The 27,897-nt window shown below is 46.7% G+C and overlaps 1 protein-coding gene across 1 annotated transcript; it reads right to left on the reverse strand.

Moving 5' to 3' along the window:
• Positions 1-26,857, reverse strand: galr1a (galanin receptor 1a). The gene is made up of 3 exons (XM_078216979.1): positions 26,204-26,857; positions 16,460-16,525; positions 1-318 (listed from the first exon to the last, which is right to left on the reverse strand). The coding sequence occupies exons 1-3, from the start codon at positions 26,855-26,857 to the stop codon at positions 1-3; spliced, it is 1,038 nt and encodes a 345-aa protein (XP_078073105.1).
• Positions 26,858-27,897: the final 1,040 nt, after the last annotated feature.

A 27,897-nucleotide genomic window follows, 5' to 3' on the forward strand; every position in this document is an offset into this window, starting at 1 on the left:
TCACACGTTGGTGCAGCTGGTGGACGGCACGACGTCGGACCGCGTGCGGCACTCCTTGGTGTCGTTTAATGGTGAGGTGGTGCGGACCTTACATTTGAACACCTGCTGATAGGACTTGCGGAAGTTTTCCGACAGGAAGGCGTAGATGATGGGGTTGACGGAGGAGTTGCTGTAGGCCAGACAGTGCGCCGCTATTCTGAAGGCGAAGGAGGCGTCGGTCAGCGGGAAGCTCCCAAACTCAGTCCACAGGTTGATGATGTGATTCGGCAGCCAGGAAATGCAAAAGACGACAATCACCACCAGCACCGTCTGGGCGGTCTGCAGAGGACAGGGTGCAAAATCAAAACAAGCATCATTCCTTTGTTACCGCACATCAACCAGTGATTCATAGAATCATAGAATCCTACAGTGCAGAAAGAGGCCATTCGGCCCATCAAGTCTGCACCAACCACAATCCCACCCAGGCCCTATCCACATATCCCTACATATTTACCCACTAACCCCTCTAACCTATGCATCCCAGGACACTAAGGGGCAATTTAGAATGGCCAATCAACCTAGCCCGCACATCTTTGGACTTTCATTCCTGATCCTTGGACATCCTGTTTCCTTCATTGATTTTCATAGAATCATAGAATCTACAGTACAGAAGGAGGCCATTCAACCCATCAAGCCTGCACCAACAACAATCCATCCAGCCACTATCCCCATAACCCCACGTATTTACCCCCCTAATCCCTCTGACACTAAGGGGCATTTTAGCATAGCCAATCCACTCAACCCGCACATCTTTAGACTGTGGGAGGAAATCGGAGCACCCAGAGGAAACCCACGGGGAGAATGTGCAGACTCCACACAGACAGTGACCCAAGGCCGGAATTGAACCTGGGTCCCTAGCGCTGTGAGGCAGCAGTGCTAACCACTGTGCCATCATGTCACCCACTAGTATAATGTTGTCCCCAAGGTGTCTACGTGGATAAGATAGCAAATTTGAACTTGCTCAATAAATGGATCAGAAACTTTCCTGTTTTCACACTAATCCTGGACTTAGAATTGTTTCCATAAGATCGCATCCACCACCCCCACACCCTCCGTCCCCCACTGATGTTTATGGAGAGTAGAATTTGGGAAAGCAGCCAGGAGAATATTGGAACAGTAAAGTCTAGACATAACAAGAGCATGGATGAGGGTTTCAGCATGAACTACTCACAAAATGGCAGGAAGGAAGAAAGAAGAAGTGAGCTTACATATTTAGCGAAATCTTCATTCACAGCAAGGACCAGGGACCAAGCATAATTTCTGCCAGGAATGTTAAGCACTTCCCAAATTCTTTACACGTTAGATATTATCCCTTCTTCAATGTTTTTGCTACATTCAAATATTTTGGGCTGCACGATGGCACAGTGGTTAGCACTGTTCCCTCACAGCGCCAGGGACCCAGGTTCGATCCCCGGCTTGGGTCACTGTCTGTGTGGAGTTTGCACCTTCTCCCCGTGTCTGCGTGGGTTTCCTCCCACACTCCAAAGATGTGCGGGTTAGGTGGATTTGCCATGCTAAATTCTCCCTTAGCTTCCCAGAATGCGTAGGTTAGAGGGATTAGCGGGGTAAATACGGGGGGTTACGGGGGCAGGGCCTGGGTGGGATTGTTGTCGGTGCAGACTCGATGGGCCGAATGGCCTCCTTCTGCACTGTAGGGATTCTATGATTTTAAAGTGGATAGTGAAATTGATGCTCCAGTTATAACTACATCATATTCACCAAGAGGGTTTCCTTTCATTTTAACATAACAAAGCCTTCAGATTCAACGTTATGAACCGTTCCATTAGTGCCTCATGAACATGTTGTGTAACCAAGGAAACATCACTATTCTTCTGACCCCGAACACATTGACTGCCGTGGGAAAACCGGTCTGTCCATTAGTAACATTTTGCATCAACACGAGTATTATTACTCCCAGGCTGCATTTAAGGTTAAGCATTAATTAACTCAACTTTTTGAGGGCAAGTTTTTTAAAAATTCTATTTACACTTCAAAAATATTGGAATTCTAAAACGGAATTCCCCAAAATTTCCCATCACATGCTGTGGCAAAGGCTAGCTGATAATGGAGGGGGAGTCAATGGAGAACCCGGGTGCCTAGTGAATGACTGGCCCAATAGGTCCATTACAATGTAAGGGTTGAAAGCACGCAGAAGGGAATAGGGTAGGTTAGAGTCAAATTGGATACAGGGCGGCACACACTGGCACAGTGGCACAGTGGTTAGCACTGCTGCCTCAGTGCCAGGGACCCGGCTTGTGTCACTGTCTGTGCGGAGTCTGAACGTTCTCCCTGTGTCTGTGTGGGTTTCCTCCGGATGCTCCAGTTTCCTCCCACAGTCCAAAAGATGTGCTGGTCAGGTGCATTGGCCATGCTAAATCCTCCCTCAGTGTACCCGAAGAGGCGCCAGAGTGTGGCGACTAGGAGATTTTCACAGTAACTTCACTGTAGTGTTAATGTAAGCCTACTTGTGACACTAATACATAAACTTTTAAACTTTAAAAAAGAGAAATTAAGGGAGTATTGGAATAGAAAGAGAAAACAATAAAGGAAAATCAAGAAAAAAAAGAATTTAATAATCTTGAATTTGAAAACCGCTGAAACAATCCCCCTGCAAGAATGGGACTTCATTGTTTGAAATGTACCCTTTCCGGAGTGGAGCGATTGAGAGGCTCTGCAGGAGCATAAATCTCTTTGTTAAAAGGGTGCCCACCACATGGTCTTGTGGTGCAGTGGGTTAGCTTCCCTGCCTCTGAGCCAGAAGCTGTGGGTTCAAGTCCCACCCCAGGACTTGATGGCCAAGGAAGGTGCACTCATAACGCGGCCAAACAGGTTGGGTGTGTCAATGTGTCAATCTGCAAAATCCCTCCAAACATGCCAATGGCTAGCGGTGAGAGACTCCTGGTCAGCCCCTCAAGCTATAAGCCCCTGGCAACAGCCTAACGACTTGTTCCAGGAATTACTAGCTCTGGAATCAGAGGAAAGCCTGCCTTAGTGCATCACTAGATGTGGGAAGAGAAACAACAACACGAAATGCTACAAATTTTAATTCATATAAACCAACACAAATCCAACTATTTCCTGAAGCTCTCAGGCAGATTGATGATAGAGGGATGGAAAGCAGCTGGCAATTTGTAACAAATGGTGATCTTGGTTTACCCCCGGTAATAAACGACTGGATGATTTAAAGCTCCACATTCTCTTACTCTCCTCCAGCATCACATTATCAATGTTGATAAATGGCACAATGTAACTCCCTCGAACATGAGATTTGTCTTCTTGATTTTCTTTTATTCATTCATGGGACATGGGTGCCGCTGGCTGGCATTTATTGCCCATCCCTAGTTGCCATTGTAGGGCACTTGAAAGTCAAATACATTGCTGTGGTTCTGAAGTCACATGCAGGCCAGACCAGGTAAGAATGGCAGATTTCCTTCCCTAAAAGGACATTAGTGAACCAGTTGGGTTTTTCCGACAATGGTTTCATGGTCATCAGTAGATTCTTAATTCCAGGTTTTTTTATGGAATTCAAATTCCACCATCTGCCGTGGCGGGATTCGAACCTGGGTCCCCAGAACGTTAGTTAAGTTTCTGGATTAATAGTCTAGCTATAAAATGACTAGGCCATCTCCTCCCAATGATGGCTAAGCCAAACTCTTTCCAGGTGTGAGTGTGTCTATTTGTGGCTGAAGGTGTTCCTCAGTGTGGAATGTTAGTGTGGCCTCAGCAACGTGGATCAATTCTCTGCTGATTTGCCGCAATCCTGTCCTGGATTTCAGAGGAGCAAGGCTGATCAGCGTTCTGTCAGTCCGGTTCTGTCGGCAGACACTCTCTGTGGATAACCTGGAGACAGATGGCAGCAGCAAAGGGAAGAATAGGCCGGAGAGTGTTGGTGCCAGAATATAACCCTGTTTGACCCGACTGCAGATATCAAATGGCTCTGAGGTTGTCTTGGGAAGAGGAGATCACAGTGAGCAGCTTTAGTGGGCAGCCAGTCTTCTCCAGCAGTTTAAATAGACGGCCTCTGCTCACATTGTCGAATGCCTTGGTGAGAAAAGCAACATTTAGTTCACAGCATTTCACTTAAAGCTGCCAGGCTGAGACCATCGTGTCAATTGTAGATCTTCTCGTTCTGAAACCACTCTGGAATTTGGGGTAGATGATTCAGCCAGAATCTGCAATCTGATAAGGAAAACATGGACACATCCGACTCCCACCATGAGGGAAAGGTAGATACCCCGATAGTTGTTGCAATTGCTGTGTCTGCCCTTGTCCTTGCACAGGACGGTGGCATGGGATGGCACGGTGGCACAGTAGTCAGCACTGCTGCATCACAGCACCAGAGACCTGGGTTCAATTCCGGCCTTGGGTCACTGTCTGTGTGGAGTTTGCACGTTCTCCCCATGTCTGTGTGGGTTTCCACCTACAGTCCGAAAGACGGGCTGGTTAGGTGCATTGGCCATGCTAAATTCTCCCTCAGTGTACCCGAACAGGTGCCAGAGTGTGGCGACTAGGGGATTTTCACAGTAACTTCACTGCAGTGTGAATTTAAGCCTACTTGCTACACTAATACATAAACTTTAAAAAAGATCACAATCTTTGCTTCACGCAGATCCTGAGGCAGTGCCCCCCTCCCTCCAGCAGAGACAGAGCAGTTTGAGCAGATACTGAGGAAGCCCCAGTTTCCTGTGCTTGCCGTCAGCGAGTGGTACAACCTAAGCACCTGGAGCTTTGTCCATGGTAAGCGAATCAGTAGCTTTGCTGAGATCCTTCACTGTGGGTTCCATATCCAGCTCTGCCATGGCGGGCAAGATTTCTGCAGTGTCCAGAACGTCCTCAGTGACAGAACACAACTCAAGGTTGTGTTCCATCCATCTCTCCAACTGTTCATTGCGGTCGGTGATGATCTCCCCTGCATCTGTTTCCAATGGAGCCATTGTCTTTGCTGATGGACTTGGTGCCTCTTTGATTCTTTCTTACACTTTGGACTGTGGGAGGAAACCGGAGCACCCGGAGGAAACCCACGCAGACACGGGGAGAACGTGCAAACTCCGCACAAACAGTGACCCAAGCCGGGAATGGAACCCAGCTCCCTGGCACTGTGAGGCAGCAGTGCTAACCACTGTGCCACCGTGCTGCCCAATGAATTTTACTCATTTACTCGCCATTTGTAGGGCCTTGTATGCAAATCAAGAGTTACAATTGACTACACAACTGAGACAAGTTTTAAAAGTAATCCATTAGTTATGAAGCGGGAGTCCCTAGCACTCCCTGTGGTGAAGGACCTGGGTATTCTGGTAGAGTTGTAACCAGTAGTCATTGGCACGATGGCGAGCAGTCTGTTGAACATTTTTTTCGAATGGCTCTAAGTGCACTCAAAGTTTTCTCACTCAGATCTCTCTCTTCTGATTAATGAGAGCAGACCGCTTGGTTTCAATCACCGGTTACCTCACAGTGATATTTAGTCTCGTGCCTGTCAGGATATAGTTTCCCTATGGCTTTCTCTATTGCAAAGTCTCAGCCAATCAGAATCAACTTCCCAATCGATCATCCTCTTCCCTCCTGTGGTATAAATTGTCATGAACATTTGAAATTTGGTATTCTAGCATTTGTCCCGATGAGCGCAAGATGAAGAACTTCAGCAACGTGTCTCTTTTTACAAGCGATATTCAAGTTCTTTATCACTAAGGATTAAGGAGAAAAAAGTATTGTACTTTGGAGGTGCTGACATTCAGATGGATATTAAATCTGTTCATGTAGGTGTTGAAACATTTCATAATATTATTTGAAAACCAACATTGTGTTCTCCTGATTTATTAGTTAGCATTCCTCACCCAGCTAATGCCACCAAAATGGAAATTAATTTTACTCATTTATTCACTTGCCATTTCCATAGAAACTCCATAGTGTAGAAGGAGGCCATTCAGCCCATCGAGTCTGCACCGACCACAATCCCATAACCTCATGCATTTATCCTCGCTAGTCCCCCTGACACTAAGGAGCAATTTAGCATGGCCAATCCACCTAACCAGCACATCTTTGGACTGTGAGAGGAAACCCACGCAGGCACGGGGAGAACGTGCAAACTCCACACAAACAGTGACTCAAGCCGGGAATGGAACCCAGCTCCCTGGCACTGTGAGGCAGCAGTGCTAGGCACTGTGAGGCAGCAGTGCTAACCACTGTGCCACCGTGCTGCCCAATGAATTTTACTCATTTACTCACTTGCCATTTGTAGGGCTTGTATGCAAATCAAGAGTTACAATTGACTACACAATTGAGACAAGTTTTAAAAGTAATCCATTAGTTATGAAGCGGATACACAAGGATAGGATAGGAGCACTAGGTAGATGAAAGATGATGTAATTCCCTCTTAGACATTATGAATGCTTCCACTTATAAATTGCCTAATTATCATTTGCATGAAAAAGATCATCTAACTTTCTCATTTATGATATTATTCATTCTGAGCACATGGCTCCTTTTTAAAATTCATTTAAGGGATGTAGGTGTCACTGGTTGGACCAGTATTTATTGCCCACCCCTGACTACTCACCATTTTAGAGGGCACCTCATTGCTATGGGTCTGGAGTCACATGCAGGCCAGACCAGGTAAGGATGGCAGATTTCCTTCCCTGAAGGACATCAATGAACCAGATGGGTTTTTATAGCAATATGGTCAACAACAGACTTTTAATTCCAGATTTTTTTATATTGGATTAGATTTCACCATCAGCTGTAGTGGGATTTGAACCCAGGTTCCCAGATCATAGAGTCCCTCGGAGACTATTTGGCCCATTGAGTCTGCACCAACACAATACCACCCAGGCCCTGTCCCCGGAACCCCACATATTTACCCTGCTAATCCCCCTGACAGTAAGGGGAAATTTAGCATGGCCAATCAACCTAACCCGCGCATTTTTGAGGTGTGGGAGGAAACCGGAGCACCCGGAGGAAACCCACGCAGACATGGGGAGAAATTCAAACTCTACAAACAGACAGAGGCCAAAACTGGGAATCGAACCCAGGTCCCTGGCGCTGTGAGGCAGCAGTGCTAACCTCTGTGCCACCATGCCACCCATCATGCCCTGTGTCTCTGGATTACTAGGCCAGTGACAATACCATTATGTCATCATCTCCCCATTACTTATTCACCGGCCATTCAAAATCATTAACTATTAATTCTCTCAAATTCATTCAGTATTTTTTGAAGATTTCCATTAAGAAGTAACTTTTCCTATTCCAGTGAATGCAGTCCTGGATTTTAAATATATGTCTGATTCTATTCTTGTAAAGCCATGCTGTATCATTCTCATGATTCCAATAACCTTTCCATAAGAGTGCTAATACAAACATATGTCAACAGTGGTCCAAAGAATGTCTTCTACAGATTTCCCGTTATGTTTTTGCTCCTGTATAAAACCCAAGGTCTCCTGGTTGGTGTCCTTCCATCTATGTATATGATAGTGAACATACACAAATCCAACCCATTGGAGATGTGATAGCTTTACTTGCACTGGTGTCTATAGTGACCAAGGTAAGAGGCAGGTTCTGTCACAAGTGCTGTGTGAGAAGTGGTTGTCAGGTGCCTTTGTTTCGCTGTTGGCACCTGTTGCCAAGCCGCTGTGGCCATTGAGCATCCTGGTGGGTACACACTGTACCACAATTGCCATTTTCCTGGTTTGTCAGCTAGTGTCTCCCAGGTGCGAGAGTCAATGTTTAGGTGCTTCAGGTCACGAAGCGCGTGGCTCCAACTACCTTACCATACCGAAAATGCAATTATCCTCCGCCCAGCGAATGTGAGATTTGTGCCTCAATGAACACTCTCTTTCAGGGACAACAATGGTACAAGGTCTCAGAATCCTCCAAGATGCAGCCATTGGCACCAGTTTGACCTGCTTGCCTCAAGCAGACACAAGCTTCCCAGCACTCTCCATAACCTCACCGACCACAGTGCAGACTGCAATGCTGACTGGGAGCAGAGTGAAGGTGCAACCTCAAAGATTTCACAGCTCCAAACAACACGGCTCACTCCGCATCAACCTCACCATAGAACCATAGAATCATACAGTGCAGAAGGAGGCCAGTCGACCCAGCGACTCTGCACCGGCCACAATCCCACCCAAGCCCTATTCACGTAACCCCACACGTTTACCCAAACTAGTCCCCCTGACACGAGGGTCAATTTAGCATGGCCAATCAACCTCACCAGTGCAAGAAATGGCGCCGACTATCAACACTTCATGCTGCTGCCCACAAGGGCTTAGCAGGAACTGCCGATGTTGACCTCGATGAAGCGTGGGAGTCGCCGAGTTCAATCAGCTATGAGGCAGCAGTTGATAAAGGCAGAACCTGCAACGGAGATCAGCTTGCAACCTGCTCAGCTGGGTGAACATCTGTCCTTGGAAGCAAAGAGCAAAGCCCACCTGTTGCACAAGGTAAGCCCAGCATCTGGAACATTTGAAGGTAGCTAAGACAATCATGCAAAAGACAGAGAATAATAAACGCTGGATCAAACTATGTCAAGAAATTCAAACTTGCCCGTGACAGCGGAAACCTGGGTGCCATGTATGATGGGGTGAAGAGGGCATTTGGTCCCAGCATCACCAACCAGGGTTGCTGCCCTGAAATCAGCAGATGCTGACATCTTGTCCCCTTTATTCTGCTTTAATTCCTCCAATCAGATTCTATTTTTGAAGACCCGTGTCCCTCAAGCTTTTTGCCTCCACGCCAGATCCTGTCCATTTTCTTTTCCCCCTAAATCATACACGTTTCTTTACAAGGAATTGCTTTGGATGTCGAGCGGTTGTTTCCCTGAGCAGGGGAAGCTAGAATCTGGAGCCATGATCTCAGAATAAGGGGTAGGCCATTATTTAGGACTGAGATGAGGAGAAATGTCTTCACTCAAAGGGTTCTGGGATTCTCCTCACCAATTGCTGTAGGTGTTCAGTGTTTAGGTATATTCAAAACAGAGAACAAAGAACAAAGAACATTACAGCATAGGAACAGGCCATTCGGCCCTCCAAGCCTGCACCGACCGTGCTGCCCGTCTGAACTAAGACCCCCTACCCATCTGGGGAGCATATCCCTCTATCCCCATCCTATTCATGTATTTGTGAAGACGCCCCTTAAAACTCACTATCATATCTGCTTCCACTACCTTCCCTGGCAGCATGTTCCAGGCATCCAACATCCTGTGTAAAAAACGTGCCTCGTGCATTTCCTTTAAATCTTGCCCCTCGCACCTTAAACCTATGCCCCCCAGTAACTGACTCTTCCACCCTTGGAAACAGCTTCTGACTATCCACTCTGTCCATGTCCCTCATAATCTTGTCGACTTCTCTCAGGTCACCCCTCAACCTCTGCCATTCCAGTGAGAACAAACCATGTTTCTCCAACCTCTCCTCATAGCTAATGCCCTCCATTCCAGGTGACATCCTGGTAAATCTTTTCTGTACCCTCTCCAAAGCCTCCACATCCTTCTGGTAGTGTGACGACCTAACTAAGGTTCTATAAAGCTGCAACATGACTTGCCAATTTTTAAATTCAATGCCCCGGCCGATGAAGGCAAGCATGCCATATGCCTTCTTGACTGCCTTCTCTATCTGCGTTGCCACTTCCAGTGCTAGCTTTTTGGGTACTGAGGGAACAATGTAATATGGCGATAATGCGGGAGGGTAAGTGGAGATAGAAGATCACCCATTACATTGCTAAATGACGAAGCAGGCTCAAGGAATCTCACCCAGTTTCTATTTCGGAAGTTTGCCCCATATTTTTGCGCTCCACTGACTGGCCCCTCCCATATCCTCGCGTGTTTTTCCTCACAGCTTACCATGCATCCTTGATTTATTAACATTAGCCAATCATGGATTTTTGCATCATTTCCCTCTGCAAGTTATTTATTTTACAGCAGTGGAACAACACCGCCACTGACACAGCCACCAGGGAATGTTGCTAGACTCGTCTCCTCAATTTGAGAAACATGCTCTTCTTCGTTTCCAGTTCATTATCTATCCCCTTATCCATGTTCCAACTTTAGCTTAAAGACCATGACCTTTAGTTTTCTCAATGTCTTTTGAAAGTGCTCATGCCTCAGTTTGCCACTCAAACTGAACCTGCGGCCTCCCTGGTCAATAACCTAGTTGAACTACCTTCATCAAAGGAGTTAAGCATGATCTGTCCTTCTTAAACCCATGTAGACGAGGCTTGCACTCCGTTGAGTATCAAAGGCAAAGGGATGACTCTAACTAAGGTGTTTCAGGAGATTAAAATGAGTTGATAGAATAGATGAGCAGAAACCATTTCCTCTAGAAGAGGAAGTCTGGAATAATGTGGCATAACTTTATAATTAGGACACCCATTCGAAGGTGATGTCAAGAATAGCTTCTTCAGACAATGGTTTTATGGTCATCAGTAGATTCTTCAATAAAAAATATCTGGAATTAAGAATCTACTGATGACCATGAACCCATTGTCGATTGTTGGAAAAACCCATCTGGTTCACTAATGACCTTGAGAGAGGGAATTCTGCCATCCTTATCTGGTCTGGCCTACATGTGGCTCCAGAACCATAGCAACACGGTTGACTTTCAACTGCTCTCTGAAATGGCCCAGCAAGCCACTCAGTTTAAGGGCAACTAGGAATGGGCAATAAATGCTGACCAGTCAGTGACGCCCATGTCCCATGAATTAATAAAAAAAACAAAGTATAATGGAAACCTGGAAGCCTCTCCCCCACGATGTTGCTAACTCTAGGGAACTATTGAAAATATCAAAACTGAGACTGATAAATTCTGCTGGGCAAGGATATTAGAGAATTACAAAACCAAGGCAGATTGATACGAATCCATCACAATCTTATTGAACGATAGAACCTGCTTCAGAGGTCGAATGGCCTCTTCCTGTTCCTGTACTGCTCCACATTACTACATAACCTTCTCATTCTTCACTTCAGTTGCTCCTTACTATGGGCTCTCCCTGTTAACCAACTATTAATATGAAGCTAACTTGGTTATTGGCTTCCCTTTATTGAATTGGGGAGTGACATTCCTCACCCTCTAGCCCTTTGGCACAAGTATTGCTTACAAAGAATTTGGGATTTGAAAATTCTGATTAATACCATTAATCCCCCTCATGTTTCTCTTTTGCGATAGAGAATCTGGTGAACTGGTGCGGCAACAATAATCTCTCCCTCAATGTCAACAAAACAAAGGAGATTGTCATCGACTTCAGGAAGCATAAAGGAGAACATATCCCTGTCAACCGGGGACGAAGTAGAAAGAGTCGAGAGCTTCAAGTTTAGGTGTCCAGATCACCAATAACCTGGCCTGGTACCCCCATGCTGACACTATAGTTAAGAAAGTCCACCAACGCCTCTATTTTCTCAGAAGACTAAGGAAATTTGGCATGTCAGCTACGACTCTCACCAACTTTTACAGATGCACCATAGAAAGCATTCTTTCTGGTTGTATCACAGCTTGGTATGGCTCCTGCTCTGACCAAGGCCACAAGGAACTACAACAGGTCGTGAATGTAGCCCAATCCATCACGCAAACCAGCCTCCCATCCATTGACTCTGTCTACACTTCCCACTGCCTCGGCAAAGCAGCCAGCATAATTAAGGACCCCACGTACCCCAGACATTTTCTCTTCCACCTTCTTCCATCAGGAAAAAGATAGAAAAGTTTGAGGTCATGTACCAACCGACTCAAGAACAGCTTCTTCCCTGCTGCTGTCAGACTTCTGAATGGACTTCCCTTGCAATAAGTTGATCTTTCTTAACACCCTAGCGATGATTGTAACACTACATTCTGCACTCTCTCTTTTCCTTCTCTATGAACGGTATGCCTTGTCGGTATAACGCGCAAGAAACAATACTTTTCATTGTATATTAATATTTGTGACAATAATAAATCAAATCAAAATCTAGAACAGCTTCAAGTCCCATTAATTTTAATATTTTCTCAGAATTGACAGGTGCAGTAATGTTACCCAGTCCTTTTCCCCTAATTAAATTGATCCAAAATACATCAAACAAAAAGTAGAATAAAGAACAATACAACACAGGAACAGGCCCTTCGGCCCTCCAAGCCAACGCCAATCATGATGCCCTAAACTGAACAAAACCTTCTGCCCTTAATCAGACTGTATCCCTCCATTCCCTTTTCATGTACCCATCCAGGTGCCTCTTAAATGTCGCTACTTCCACCACCTCCACTGGCAGCGTGTTCCAGACACCCACAACTCTCTGCGTGAAAAGCTTCCCCCTCACATCTCCCTTAAACTTTTCCCCCTCTCACCTCAAACCTGTGCCCCCCCTTGTAATTGACATTTTGGGAAAAAGCCTACTATCTGAAGATATTGTTGAATTCAGGCAGTGGTTGACTTTACAGTGTTTGAGTTGTGACGAACAGCGCTTACAAGGTTTATCAGTTGACATGTTGTTTCAACTTCCACATGTAGGTTTTGACTCTGCATTCATACTCGCACAGAGATGTTCAAATCCTGCTCCAATGCATTTTTATAGACCAGCCCAGGCTGCCTGGATGGCTTGCGGGGATAACGGCTACCCGCTGAGGTCATGGCTGATGATGCCAGTGCAAAGGCCTGAGACCGAGGTGGAGACTCATTATAATGAGGTCCATGTTGCCACCAAGTCCATAGTAGGGCAGCGCACAGGCCTGCTGAAGATGCAATTCCGCCGCCTGGACCGCTCTGGGGGTGCCCTCCAATCCGACCCTGAGCGGGCCTCACGCATCATCGTTGTGTGCTGCACCCTGCACAACATGGCGCAGCATCGGGGAGACCAGTTGGAGAAGGAGGATAGACACCAGGCAGAAGTGGAAAACTTCCATACAAGGAGCCGGAGGGTGGAGGACAGGCAGCGAGCAGGGGTCCGGCAGGGCAGGCTGCAAGGAGGCCTGAATAGCAGCCCGCTTCACCTAGCTGATGCCATGCAGTGTGGGGGCTGCTGCCAACACCCTTCCACCACACCCCAGGAGCCACTGCAGCCGCCAGCCACCCCCCCCCCCCTCCCCCCCCACCCCGCACCCCTCCACACCCAAAGCTGGCCCCTCAACCCACATGACCCTCCCCCACCATCTCTCAACTCATCCCTTCCCCCCTCTCACCCCACCCCCTCCCTTCCCGACCCACTCTCACCCCATCTTCCACCCTCTCCAACCCTCTCTCAGCCCACACTCCCTGTCTTCGAGAAACATTACAACAGGTTACTGGGCCTGGGCTGGCAGTGGTAGCACATCTTTGGTGAAAGCTGGAGGATGATGGCGACTCGCTGTCAGGCACACTGGGATCCTGCCCTTGGTGCCAGTCAAGTCTAACACCTACTTGTTCTCCGAGTGCACACTGGCACCTGGGCCCACGTAGCAGTAAGGGTTCGGAACTCAAGCGTGTGGGGCAATGGGTTGGTTGGGGGCGGGGGGGGGGCGGGGCTAATACCAGGGGGTGTTGTTTGACTAAGAGTCCAGGGGATGTGAGGGAAAGTAGGGCAGGAGATCTATAACATTTGGCCAAGGCACTAGTATCACACAGCAGTGCAGTCTGCGCCTCGATGTGTGGGGTTGGGATATACTCAGCTCTGCGGGGGGAGAATCAGAGACAGATTAGTCACAGCTGTGAGGTGCAAAAAACATTTAATATTGCTGTTAACATTAACAAAAACTTAACCCTGACTACTGGTGACCTTCACCCATGCCCTCTTATTGACCCTACAACTTTCTAATCTGATGCGGCCTACTGTTTTATCTAGGTGCTCCCCCAGGATGCACAAGGAGGTGGAGGCACCCAGCTGTGATCCATGCCCCGTTGTCTGTGAAGCCCTTGGTGGGTGTCCCCTGTGGGGCCGAGACCTGGAGAGCCCTGGCCGATTTGCAGATGACACTGATGTTTCTGTGCCACCCTGTTCATCCAGCTGGCCCTGAAATGCCCCAGCGTGAGGAAGGGGGGAATTGGAAGGCCTCAGGACATCCAGAGTCTCCTCGGTGGAAGGCCCGGCATGAGCTTGAGCCCAGAGGCCCCAGAACACTCCATAGAATGCCAGGGTAGCTGGACTGAGCTCCAGAAGCTCCGGCGTCACCTGGCTCTGCCAGTCCTGGAGGCCTAGATGCGCGTGCCCCATGATGTGTGATCTCTCAGCCCTGGCCCTCTGAGACAGGTCCAATCTCCGGAGCCCCTCCGCTACAGCATTCTGTGAGCGAGCCAAGCTCTGGAGCCCCTCAGCATTAGCCCTCTGAGACTGAGCTAAGTTGTCGAGGCTCACAGCCATGGCCTGCTCTAGAATCCCAGCGAGAGTGTCAGCCATGGGCAGCAGTGTCTCTAACATGCCCCTGACACTCATGGCCATGGACCAATGTGCCTCCAGGATGGCCTGGACCCTGTCACCCATGAGGCCAAATCCCTGTTCTAGACTTTCCAATGCAGTCGCCACCCTTGCAGTGTTGGCCTGGGTCTCAGCTGTTAACAGCTGCGCTGGCACCATCTCCTGCAACAGCACTCTGTTTGACTGTTCTAAACAGCCTTGCAGTCGCAGCATGGTTGCTGACAGCCCATCCACAACTCCCTGGGTTTGCTGATGCATCTCCATCAGCTTCAGGGTGAACGTTCCCTGAGGTCCGACATCTGGCTTGGGGACAGCTCAATCCTTTCCTTCCGGCAGACTTACGTGTGCCCGGGCCCTCGGAGGTGCCCGCCTCCACCCGATGTGCATCAGCGGCTGTGATGTGCTCACCAGTAAGTGGCCCAGAAGCCTCAGCACTGACATGACCCACCGTGTTGATAGTCTCTGTGTTGGTGGGTTGTGTGGTTGATGCCTGTGCCGATTCATGGTGCTGTCCTCAGGGGATTCTTCAGGGCCTCCCTCCAAGGGAGTTGGTTCAGGAGCGGGGGCGGGGTGGGGAGCGGTGCTCCATCAGGGTCCAGCGCTGTAACAAAGAACACACATTAGGGGAAGGGAGGGAAAACAGCCTGCGCTGCATGGCACTAACTTCAAAGAAGAGTTAGGAATAGGGTGGCTGCCCTTGAAGTGTCGAGGGATAGTTTGACATTGTAAGCACAGCACATGTACAGGTTTCAGAATGAGATGCACACTCACCTTGCTGCCCAAAGAAGGTCGTTCATTTTCTTGCAGCGCTGCTCTCCTTACTGAGGTCTCAGGGTCCTGGTATTCACAACAGCTGCCACTGCCTCTGCCTCCCACAACGCATTTGCTGTATGACTCCTTGGGCGACAGCCCCGAGTGGGGTACAGCAGCTGGCGCCTCTTCTCCACTGTGTCCAACAGGCAGGCCTGCTCACTTTCAGAAAATCTGGGACCACATTACTTTGGGGCCATCTTCCTGGTGTGATTGCTTGTGTGTCCATCATTGCAGCTTATATACAGCCCTGGCTTGTTGAGGACGCCGGCATCTCCACATCATTGTTGAGGAAGTCCAGGTGCAGTCAGTTTGGGCCAGTCATGGGCCATTAGTTAATTTAATTGTAAATAATGTACAGGCAACCTGGTTTCAATACAGCGAGCGCCATCTCCAAAGCTGCTGATTGGGTAAACTCAATAAGGCACTGTGTTCGGGAGGCGGGACGGGTGGGAGGCCGGGAGGCCAGCGATTTTGTTCTGGGGATGTAGGGGGATGAGAGGCCAGCAATGTGCATGGGGATTGAGAGGCGAGTGATCTCAATACTGGGAGGGCTTATTTATCGATCTCCCAGAGATGTGCGCATGCCTGAGGGCCCGCTCAGATGACAATTTCAGCCTCTTCAGCGGGATTAGGCCCCGCCCGTGGATTTTTTGCGTGATTCACGCTAGTGCCTTCCCCAGTGCACAGAGCGTGGGAGATTCATTTTGAAAACCCCGCTGAAAAAAAACAATGTGATTTACTCCAGTTTTTGGGCGAATTCAACACTGAGAATGTTTTGGGAGAATCGCCCCCTTGGCTTTCAGAAACCCATTGTGCCATAAGTCTGAGGACTACCTGTCAGAGATTGTAACCAACTATTAGTCGCATGAATAGATCTTTGCCCAAATAATTGGTTTGTTATCTTGCACTAGGTCTATGTATACTGGTAAAATCGTTTAAGCTCCAGCAAGTATGCATCACATGTCAACCTCTTTCAAAGATAACTTGCATTTATATAACACAATTAATGCAATGAAAAGCATTCCAAGGTGCTTCACAGGGGCATTATCAAATAAAATTTGAGTCACATGAGGAGAATTTAGCATTGTCAAAGGGGTAGAAGGGTCTGAAGGAAAGAGAGGGAGAGAGGATAAAGAAATTAAATGCTTAGAGAGGGTATCCCAGGACTTGAAAGCCCATGCAGCTGAAGGTAGGGCCACCAATGGTAGAGTGATTCAAATCGGGAATGTGTAGGGAGACCAGATTTGGTGGTGGATCACAAAATCAGCTTACCTTCTTCTTCGATGTCTCGGACTTCTTTGACATATTGCGCAATTTTTTGTGCAAGTGGTTCAGCACCTGAAAATAATACAAGCGTTGTCAGAAAAATCGCCGAAAGGTCTAGTTTTCCAAATGAAAAGCACAAAATTACAATAAAGACGGACAAGGCTGAAAGCAGTTCAGCAGGTCAGGCAACAGAGAGGGACATGGAGCCAGTGTTTCAGCTTGGTAACCTTATCGGAACCGGACCATGTTAAAAATGTGACAGCTTTTAGGTAGGGATAGGATGTAGGAGAAGGCCATTTGGCCCTTCGAGCCTGCTCCATCATTCAAACAAATCATGGCTGATCATCGACCGTTACGTCATTTTCCCCCACAATCACCATATCTCTTGATGCCATTAGTGTCCAGAAATCTATTGCTTTAGTGATTGAGCTTCCACAGCCCTTTGGGGGGAAGGAGGGGGTAGAGGGTGGGGAGGGGGGGGGGCAGGGGGGAGAGAAATAAAGTCAAGGAAAACTCTTGTCCCATTCTCATCAATCTTTTGCTGTTCCATCATTCCTTCCCTTCACCCCATCAGAGACCTCCCATAGAAACTAGAAACAGGAGGAGGTCATTCGGTCATTCGAGCCTGCTCTGCCATTCATCTTGATCATGGCTGATCATCGAATTCAATATCCTGATTCCGCCCCCCCCCCCCCCCTCCTCTCATATCCCTTGATCCCTTGAGCTCCAAGAGCGATATCTAATTTCTTCTTGAAATCAAACAATGTTTTGGCCTCAACTACATTTGGTGGTAGTGAATTCCACACATTCGCCACCGCATCGTTCTCACTGCCTCTTCCTTTTCCCTGACTCTATGCCTGCCTGGAAACTGCTTTTGGCTGGAATTCTCCGACCTCACCCGTGTCTGGGATTCTCCGGTACCACAACCGTGAATGAAAATTTGGCCGAGTGGCGAATTCTCCGTTCTCGCTGGCTGCGGCAGCGGGGCCGTACGAGACCAGAGAAATCCGGCCTCTGTTTCAGCAGCTGTCATTTGCTTAACTGAATTTGCATTAAAAATCCTGATGATCATTTTTAATTGTTTAAACTGCCGGAGAAGTGGAGCAAGAATTGGATCAACAATTTAAAGTTTATTTATTAGCCACAGGTAGGCTTACATTAACACTGCAATAAAGTTAGTGTGAAAACCCCCTAGAGAGCTTTAAAAATAAATCTTGGTAGATTTCCAAATGCAAACATGGCCAACATTCTGAATGCTGCACATATAAAAGTTGCTATATCAGATCCCCATGTTTGTATATCCATCTTACACAGTATTTATTAGAAATACTAATCCAGATAGATATCAACAGTAGCACAATAGTGATCACAATTTCTGCTGACAGAACCACAGGGGTCGGGGACTTGCGAAGATTGTTGTGTCGTGTAGAGCAGGAATATTGCTAATAAATATTCTGCGTTCTTTTAAAGAACTTTGCATTCGGGTGTTTTTTCATGACATCGTGACAGAGAAAACAACAGATTAAAAGGAAGAAAAATGAATATCTTTCATGTAATCCTCCTGTGTACCAAGATTAATATAATGGATGTTGTTTTCAGTGACATGTAGGCTGTTGCCAGTTAGCTTACATAGATGTTTATGGCTCGGGATAGAAATAGTGAGTCCGAATAAAGAAAATGTGGATGAGCAGGAGTGTGTTTTTCACTGCAAATCAATGAAATGGCATTAGCTAGATACCTTGGGAAGTATTTTAGCACATAGGGGCACACACACCCATAGACCCAAGGAGTTTAATTAACGCAAGTACAAAAGATTGATGCAAGTACAAAGCTCTATAATTCGGAGGGGGGGGGGAGGTGTACACATTGAAGCAGCAATTTACATTGAAATGAAAAATCTCTCGTCCCTTTATCTGGACATCTTGTAAACCAATGGTGTCCAAACAGTGCTCAAGATCTCAAACAATGGCAGTGCTGGTGATCGGAAGTAACCAAGAGGACATAGTGCAGCAACAAAACAGCTACAATTCCACCAAAGGGTTTTTGACAGAATGGGAAAAGGGGGAAACTGCTGGCAGCAAGGTCAGTAACCTCAAGACATGGACTTCTGGCCAAAACAAAGAAGAAAAGGAGAAATATTTTTTACTGAGTGACTTTTTAATGATCTGGATTGCATTGCCTGAAAGTGTGATGAAAACAGATGGGGGAACAACTTCCAAAAATAATTTAGATCTCCATTTAAAAAGGAAAAAAATAGCAGGTCAGTGGGGAGAGAGGAAGAGAGAGGGACTGGTTCGACATTCATTCAGTGAGCTGGCACACGCGCAGTTGGCCCAAACAGCCTCCTTCTTCTATGATGCCAATTTAAATTCTGAATTTTCTACATCTCAGCAAAGAAAATTGCTTCAGATGTAACCCAGCTTCAAATTGAGAGAATTCATCCGTCACTGCTCAGATCCAATCGCAGTTTCATGCACATAAGACACCAGATCCAATGGGATATTCTTGGAGATTTAACCTTTTCTCCCCGAGGCTGACTAAAGACTGATTGCAATAACAGCAGCTCCCTCCACAAGCCAGATGAATAAATTGTTTCACATTCCTTTCACTGGCAAAACCCTCTTGAAATGCTTTCCAACAACACGGTGGGGCGGCACGGTGGCACAGTGGTTAGCACTGCTGCCTCACAGTGCCAGGGACCCGGGTTCGATTCCCGGCCTCTGTGTGGAGTTTGCACATTCTCCCCGTGTCTGCGTGGGTTTCCTCTGGGTGCTCCGGTTTTCTTTCACTGTCCAAAGATGTGCAGGTTAGGTGCATTGGCCATGATAAATTGCCCTTTAGTGTCAGGGGGACTAGCTAAGGTAAATGCATGGGGTTGTGAGGATGGGGCCTGGGTGAGATTGTGGTCGATGTAGACTTGACGGGCCAAATGGCCTCGTTCTGCACTGTAGGATTCCATGATTCTAACAGCAGAACCATCAAACTATTCTGCTGGTTCATGCAACATGGAAAGTAACAAAGCATTCTAGCTAATTCCATGTGCTATGCCTTTTGTCCTCCCTTCTGTGTCATTTATCTATCGCCTCTTCCTCTCCTGAAGACACTGATTCTTTCCTGGGATGTAATAACTTGGCCCCAAATAAGTGGCATTGCTTCACAAGTAAATGTAGACGGTGAACTATGGTCAAACTATGTGATTGTGGGAGATGAAGGAATAACAGTCAGGCATGCTACACAGGTGAACTTCCAGATATAGGGTTAGAGGTTAGTGTCAAACAGCCAAACATCAAGCTAATTTTTCTTTTGATTTGACTTATTATTGTCACATGTATTAGTATGAAGTGAAAAGTATTGCTTCTTGCATGCGATACAGACAAAACATACTTGACTTGATGGGCCGAATGGCCTCGTTCTGCACTGAAGGATTCTCAAGTGGAGAATTGAGTTCAATTCTGACCACCACAATTTAAGAAAGATGTGAAGGCACTGTGAGGAGGGCAGAAAGGATTCTGAAAAGGACAGACCTGCAAGTCTGACATTAGTAAGAGGGAAAATGCAGGAATCTAGAATAAAGGATGTTCGGATTGCGGATAGCGATGAGCATTGTCGGGCAATACAGCAGGATATAGATAGGCTGGAAAATTGGGCGGAGAGGTAGCAGATGGAATTTAATCTGGATAAGTGCGAAGTGATGCATTTTGGAAGAAATAATGTAGCGAGGAGTTATACAATAAATGGCAGAGTCATCAAGAGTATAGAAACACAGAGGGACCTAGGTGTGCAAGTCCACAAATCCTTGAAGGTGGCAACACAGGTGGAGAAGGTGGTGAAGAAGGCATATGGTATGCTTGCCTTTATAGGATGGGGTATAGAGTATAAAAGCTGGAGTCTGATGATGCAGCTGTATAGAAGGCTGGTTAGGCCACATTTGGAGTACTGCGTCCAGTTCTGGTCGCCACACTACCAGAAGGACGTGGAGGCATTGGAGAGAGTGCAGAGAAGGTTTACCAGGATGTTGCCTGGTATGGAGGGTCTTAGCTATGAGGAGAGATTGGATAAACTGGGGTTGATCTCCCTGGAAAGACGGAGAATGAGGGGAGATCTAATAGAGGTGTACAAGATTATGAAGGGGATAGATAGGGTGAACGGTGGGAAGCTTTTTCCCAGATGAGAAGTGACGATCACGAGGGGTCACGGGCTCAAGGTGAGAGGGGCGAAGTATAACTCAGATATTAGAGGGATGTTTTTTACACAGAGGGTGGTGGGGGCCTGGAATGCGCTGCCAAGTAGGGTGGTGGAGGCAGACACGCTGACATCGTTTAAGACTTACCTGGATAGTCACATGAGCAGCCTGGGAATGGAGGGATACAAACGATTGGTCTAGTTGGACCAAGGAGCGGCACAGGCTTGGAGGGCCAAAGGGCTTGTTTCCTGTGCTGTACTGTTCATTGTTCTTTGTTCTTTGATTACAGGACAGACTGGGCAAAAATCAACATGGATCTATGAAAGGGAAATTACATTTAACAAACCTGTTGGAGTTTTTTGAGGATGGAATTCATAGAATAGATAATGAGAATTGGTGTATGTGGCAACATTTTCAGAAAACTTTTGGCAAGAGGCGAATAAGCAAAGCGAGAGCACATGAGGTTGGGGATAATATACTGGCATGGATTGAGAACTAGTTAATGGGCAGAAAACAAAGAGGAGTAATAAATGGGTCATTTTCAAGCTGGCAGGCTGTGACTAGTGGGATATCACAAAGATCAGTGCTTGGGCCCCAGCTATTCACAATCTATGCCAACAAGTTGGATGTGGGGATTAACTTTAATATTGCTGAGTTTGCAGATGACACAATACTAGGTGGAAGTGAGAGTTGTGAGGAGGATGTAAAGACACCTAAGTGATTTGAAAAGGCCAAGCAAGTGGGCAAAAATTTGGCAGATGTACAGAGAAAGATGAGGTTAATCTACTTTGGTAGGAGAAACAGAATACAGAGTATTTCTTAAATGGCAAAAGACTAGGACGTGTTGAAATTCAAAACACCGTGGGTGTCCTTGTAATGAAAGCTAATGTGAATGTACAGCAAGCCATTAAGAACGCAAGTGGTACGTCGACCTTTATTTCAAGAGGATGAGAGTTTGGAGTCTTATTACAATTGTACATGGCCTTGGCAAGACCACACCTGGAGTATTGTGTGCAGTTTTGCTCTCCTTATCAAAAGGAAAGATATACTTGCCATGAAAGGAGTGCAACAAATGCTCACTTAATTCATTCTAGGAAGGGACGGTTTGTCCCAGGAGGAAAGATTCAATATGCTGGGCCTTTATTCTCTGCCGTTTAGAGAGGTGGCCTCATTCAAACACAGTAAGAAGTTTAACAACACCAGGTTAAAGTCCAACAGGTTTATTTGGTAGCAGTGTGGCTTTTGCTACCAAATAAACCTGTTAGACTTTAACCTGGTGTTGTTAAACTTCTTACTGTGTTTACCCCAGTCCAACGCCGGCATCCCCACCTCATTCAAACATACAGGACTGAGTTTTCTGGATGTCCCCATCTTCCGGGAATGCGTTCTTGCCAAGTCCAGCAGCACTGATGTCATTCCGCGCTCAAACGAGCAACGATTGGCAGAAAGCGAGACTTCAGCCAAGGAGGAAGCCCTGTCTTGGAGAGCTACCAGCCAATCAGATTGGCCAACAAGCTCTCCAGTCATTCCTGGAACGACCAGCACTCCAGTGGCCAGAGGAAGTACTGCAGCTGGCTGACTGGAACCAAGTCCCAGGCCAAAAGGATAGGTAAATGGCAGGGGTCAAGACGTGGGTGGAGAAGGACTGGAGGGTGTGAGAGAGGCGGCGGAGGATGATTGGGGTCTCAGAGGTTAGGTCGGGATGATGGGAGGTCACCAGGCCCATGTCACAAGGGGGCTTCTGATGGAGGCACACCCTCTCCGCACCCCAGAGATTGAATGGAGTTTCAATTCCAGTTTTAAAAAATTGAAGCTGGGTGGCAAAAGCCCCTTAAGTGGCTATTAAGTGGCCACGGAAGGGCCTTAACTGGGGCAGAGGTAGGTCTCCCCACCGAGGCTCTGCCTGCCCTGGCATAGAATCACAACCAGGTTGGAGCAGGTGGGATCCTGTAAGGGAACCCATCCTCATAACTCTAACCTCCCCACCCATCTCAGAACCTGCCAGGGTTTGGGGATTGTTGGGGGGCAGGGGTAGTGTAAATTCTGGCCACATAATTCTTACAGGATGTGACATGGTAGATGCAGGAAGGATATTTCCCATGGCTGGGAGCCCTAGGACCAGGGGACGCAATCTCAGAATAACAGGTAGGCCATTAAGACTGAGAGGAGGAAGAATTTCTTCACTCGGAGGGTGGTGAATGTTTGAAGTCCTCTGCCCCATAGGGATGTGGAGGCTCAGTCATCAAGCACGTTAAAAGCAGAAATCAGTAGATTTCTACATATTAAAGACATCAAGGGATATGGGGATAGTGCAGTCAAATGGCGCTGAGGTAGAGGGGCAGCCATGGCCTCAACTGAATGGCAGAGTGGGCTGGATGGGCTGAATGGCCTCTTTATTTTATTCTGGGAATGAAGGACTTCAGTTACAGGGATAGATTGGAGAAGCTGGGGTTGTTCTCCCAAGAGAACGTTGAGAGATTTGACAGAGATGCTCAAGATCATGAGGGGCTCCAGACAGCGTAGAGAGAGAAGACTTGTTTCCATGGAGGGTTGAGAATCAGAGGATAATAATTTTTAAAAGTTGAATGGCAAAAGAAAGAGGGACGACATGCGGAGAATCATTTTCGAGCAGTGAGCGTTTTGGATCTGGAAGGCACTGCCTGATAGTGTGGTGGAAGCAAACTTAATCGTGGCTTTTATAGGAACATAGAATAGGCCATTCGGCCCATCAAACCTGCCCTGCCACTCAAACAGATCATGGTTACCAATACGCCACCAACCCCATATCTCTTTATATCAATATCCAGAAATCTATCAATCCCTGTCTTGAAGATGCTCATTGATTGAGCTTTCACAGACCTCTCGGGTAAAGAATTCCAAAGATTCACCACCCTCCGAGTGAAGAAATTCTTCCTCCTCTCAGTCTTAAATGGCCTGCCACTTATTCTGAGATTATGCCCTCTGGATTCAGACTCAGGAGCCAGAGGAAATATCCAATCCACATCAACCCTGTCCACACCTTTTGGCAAGCTTCAATGAGATCACCTCTCATTCTTTAAAACTCCAGCGAATACAGACGCAGTTTCTCCAATCTCTCCTGGTAAAACAATCCCGTCGTCCCAGGGATTATTCTGGTGAACCTTCCCTGCACTTCCTCGAAAAGGAGCTAACAGCCAAATGAAGAATTATACTCAGTGAAAGTGTTAAAAGATACAGTTTAACAGAATAATCATGCCCACTGCTAGCTATGAGACAGTACACAGGGGCACAAAATTATGGGTTGTCAGTTCTCAGGCAGAAACAATGCAGGCCATTTCTCACAAATTGTAAAACAATGTGAAGCTGTTTAAAGAACAAACTGGTCTAAAGGTAACGTGGGAAGGCAACATAGGGTCGCAGACCTCCCTAGTCTGAGAGCATTCATTAACGCTGAAAAATTGGACAAGGTGGAGATAATTGATATCTACAAACTAGGTACCAGTGCCAGCCATGTGTTAAAGACAACTTGGACCTGATGATAAATTAGATCGGTCAGCATATTCAAATCTTTACACTGATTGGGTATTATAATTAAGTAGACGTGCGGATGTTGTGATTGGTTGATAACACCCGTATCCTATGCGTGATGTAACCCTAATCAATAGTTGTGAGTGGACATTAATAACTTCTATTTTTCTATACATCCCTGATTGGCATATGCCAATTTCTTGTAACTGGACCTTGACTATAATGTTTGAAGAATTCTTGAATCAGAGCCTTTCCCCTGGTGAAGCCTTAGGATTGGCCCTTACTATAGTTCGTATTAAAAGCCTTGTGCGAGGATGAGAGTGAAGTTCGCTGTAGCTGAATAGCTGCATTTTCTCCTTAACACCCTCCATGTAACCATATCCTTTCTCTGATAAGGAGACCAAAACTGTACACAATACTTCAAGTGCCATCTCACCAAGGCTCCATACAGTTTGCAGAAGAAACTTTATTCCTGTACTCAAATCTCATTGCTATGAAGGTCAAAGTACCACTTGCTTTTCTAACTGTACCTTCACTGTAGTGACTCATGATCAAGGACACCAAGGACATCAACACTTTCCAACCTCTTACCCTTCAAGGAACACTTTCTCCCTTTGTACCTCCCCTACCGAAGTGGATAGCACCATACCTAATCGTGCTTCATTATGTCACGTTCTTCCCCCCCCCCCCCCCCCACATCCCTCCCAGACCACAACACATCCAACCCCAATTCAGTGTGCCAATTCATTGCACCTAACCATTCTGCACAGTTTTTTGGGGGAAGAAACATAATTTGTGACTTATTCCCTGCCCTCCCCCATCAGGAACTGTCAATGAACAATTACAACGCTTTTAGATAATATTTGGTTGGACCTGCTCTTAAATGAAGGGTTTAAGCTTAAGGTCTAACTGAAAAACAGCAACAGTGACTTTTAAATGTTATTTTGTGATATGAGAGTGTAGCTGGAAAGGACAGCACTTATTGTCCATCGCTAATTGCTCAGGAGTAGGCGAGCTGCCTTCTTGAACTGCTGCAATCCATCTGGTCTAGGGTACACCCACAGTTGCTGTTAGGCAGGGAATTCCGGGGTTAATGGTTCCTGTGCGTGGTTTACAAGTATCATACCAGCCGAAGCGTGTTGTTTTTTTGAAGGGTGAGCAACAATCCGGCCCTCACAAACCGTGACAACTTTATAATCGCGTCCAACAAGCCACCGGCAATAAATACAACGGGGACATGCCTGAAACTGTTGTTGAAGCCGCGAGATTGATGTTCACTCAACTCAGCTTTTCCCCGATTGCTGTAATTGGTGTGTGTGTGTATTTTAAATTAAATTTACAAAACGCAACCACAAAAAGATAATGGATTTGTCAATGAGTCAGAATCATTCTCCAGCCCAGCGTTAGACTAACTCGGCACAATCTGCGGTGGCGGGGTGGGGAGCTTTGCAACTTTAACGGGATGGCCATTAAATCAGGAATAATTTTAATGGCGTTAACAGGGTTAACTTTTGGGATGACCATTCAGATAGGGATAAATTTTGGAATGACCATTCAGACACGAGTAACTTTAAAGGGGCTGTCATTAAAACAGGGATAGCTGATGGAATGACGATTAAAACAGGGATAATTTTAATGTAATGACCACTGAAACAGGGACAAGTTTTGGAATCGCCATTAAAACAGAGATAATTTTAACGGAATGACCATTAAATCAGGGATAATTTTACTGGAATGGCCATTCAGACAGGGATAACTGGAATAACTGGAATGGAATGGTTATTTTAACAGGGGTAACTTTAAAGGGGCTGCCATTGAAACAGGGATAGCTGGTGGAATGACCATTAAATCAGGGATAACTGATGGAATCGCCACTAAAACAGGGATTAAGGATGATTTATATTTTATCCTGGGACTGGGGTCGAGATGCAAATCTTCACTGATGATCAGGCTGATTCCCAGGGAATAAATCAGTTTCTGTTTGCCGTTTTACCCATTAAGCTATCACTCCGACACTGTCACTACACTACCAAATTGGGTTGGCAAAACTTTGCCCTTACCTTGGCATAGCAGTAACAAATGAGAAGCAGGGGCAGCAGGTAACCAACCACGAAAGTGGCCACCTTGTAGACCTGCCGGTGGGACAGGACTCCCCAATTCTCCCAGCAGAAGGGACCCTGGTCCTTCTTGCGGACCAGCATGTGGTAGTAAGCGGCCGGAGAGGCCATGGCCAGGGACAACAGCCAGATGAAGAGCATGCTGAGGAGGGCATTCCTAGACACCCGAATGCAGGAGGACTTCCTGGAGTGGACGATGGCGATGTAACGGTCCACGGCCATGGCGGACAGGGTGAAGATGCTGACCAGCACAGACACGGTGAAGAAGTAGTGGACGAACTTGCAGAGGAAGCCGCCGAAGATCCAGCGGGGTAGGACGTAGTAGGTGGCCTGGAAAGGGATGCAGAAGAGCAGGTAGGAGAGGTCAGCGATGCTCAGGTTGAGGATGAAGATATTGGTGGTGCTCAGGGCTTTGCCAGGCTTGCTCCGAGCCAGCACCGTGATGACCAGCGAGTTGCCCAAGACCCCGAGGCAGAAGATGAGGCTGAAGATGAAGAGGATAATGAAACTATCGGTGCTGATCTGGTGCTGCTCCTCTGCTGCCGAGCTCCCTGCAGCCGTCTCATTGCCCTGGATACTGCTCTGGTTCGCATCCATACTGACCAACCGGGATTAAACTGTGAACACAAAGCACATCCCCATCGTTACAAACACATCCCCATCGTTACAAACACAAACACACTCCCATCGTTACAAACATCCCATCGTTACGAACTGCAAAGAGCAAACCCATTCTCATTATTACAAACTATAAACTCAAACATATTCTTATTACAAGCCTTTTGCAAAGAGCAAACATCATTAAAAACTGCAGACAAGAAAAAAACAATTATTACAAGCCTTTTGTAAAGTTTCCTATTTCAAGATTCCTCTAAAGTTAGTGCAATCCGCAAATGAATTCTTCAAACCCTGTTCCCTGGAACCACCAAACCCATTTCCAAATGTGCATCCCGGCTCACAGTTTGAATTCCTCACTTCAAACTCACTTGCTAACTGCAGAATGGTGCCTGGATAACCTTTCTCACACAAAAGATTTCTTGCTCCCTTCTTGGCAGTTTCCGATGTCTCTGCCTTGTTTAAAACTCGGTCTGCCTGCCGCAGATGCGGCTGATTTGCCTTCAACACTTTCCCATGCACTGGACGAGCTGCCTATCTGACTGGAGGCTTTAGCTTCTGCCACCTCTTCGCTGTCAGTCATCTCTCAGCCAGTCTCTCACACATACACACACACTGCTCCAGCGACCAATTGAGAACCCAATCTCCTCTGTTAGTGAAATATAATTGACAGATAGGACCATGGTGAGGAGGGGATTAATCCCATAATTGGAATATCATCGGAAGCTTGACAGTTACCGAGCTGTTCCTGACTTAATGAGGTCCAATATATTATTTTATTGCTTGACATTTTTTTTTCAAATCCAAGGCATCACCAGAGAAACTCTATTAGCACAGCTCCACTGTAAATATTACTCAGGGAGCTGACAATGGTCTGTGCACACATTAGCCAGTGAGGAGTTCTGTGGGAGAATTGGAATGCCCTACAAGGGCAGTCTGGCAGGTCTCCAGCTATATTCAAACAACTTGCATTTATATAGCGCCCTTATTGACCATAAGGCATCCCAAAATGTGTTGTAGCC

This window comes from Mustelus asterias, chromosome 7 (genome assembly GCF_964213995.1).
Source record: "Mustelus asterias chromosome 7, sMusAst1.hap1.1, whole genome shotgun sequence".
NCBI lineage: Eukaryota > Metazoa > Chordata > Chondrichthyes > Carcharhiniformes > Triakidae > Mustelus > Mustelus asterias.

Excerpts from the sequence above, each read along its gene's own strand:
- galr1a (XM_078216979.1), bottom strand. The coding sequence starts at position 26,857 with ATGGATGCGAACCAGAGCAGTATCCAGGGCAATGAGACGGCTGCAGGG. Across the intron at positions 16,526-26,203 it reads TTTGTTACTGCTATGCCAAG|GTGCTGAACCACTTGCACAA; the intron begins GTAAGGGCAAAG and ends TATTATTTTCAG. Across the intron at positions 319-16,459 it reads CCGAGACATCGAAGAAGAAG|ACCGCCCAGACGGTGCTGGT; the intron begins GTAAGCTGATTT and ends TGTCCTCTGCAG.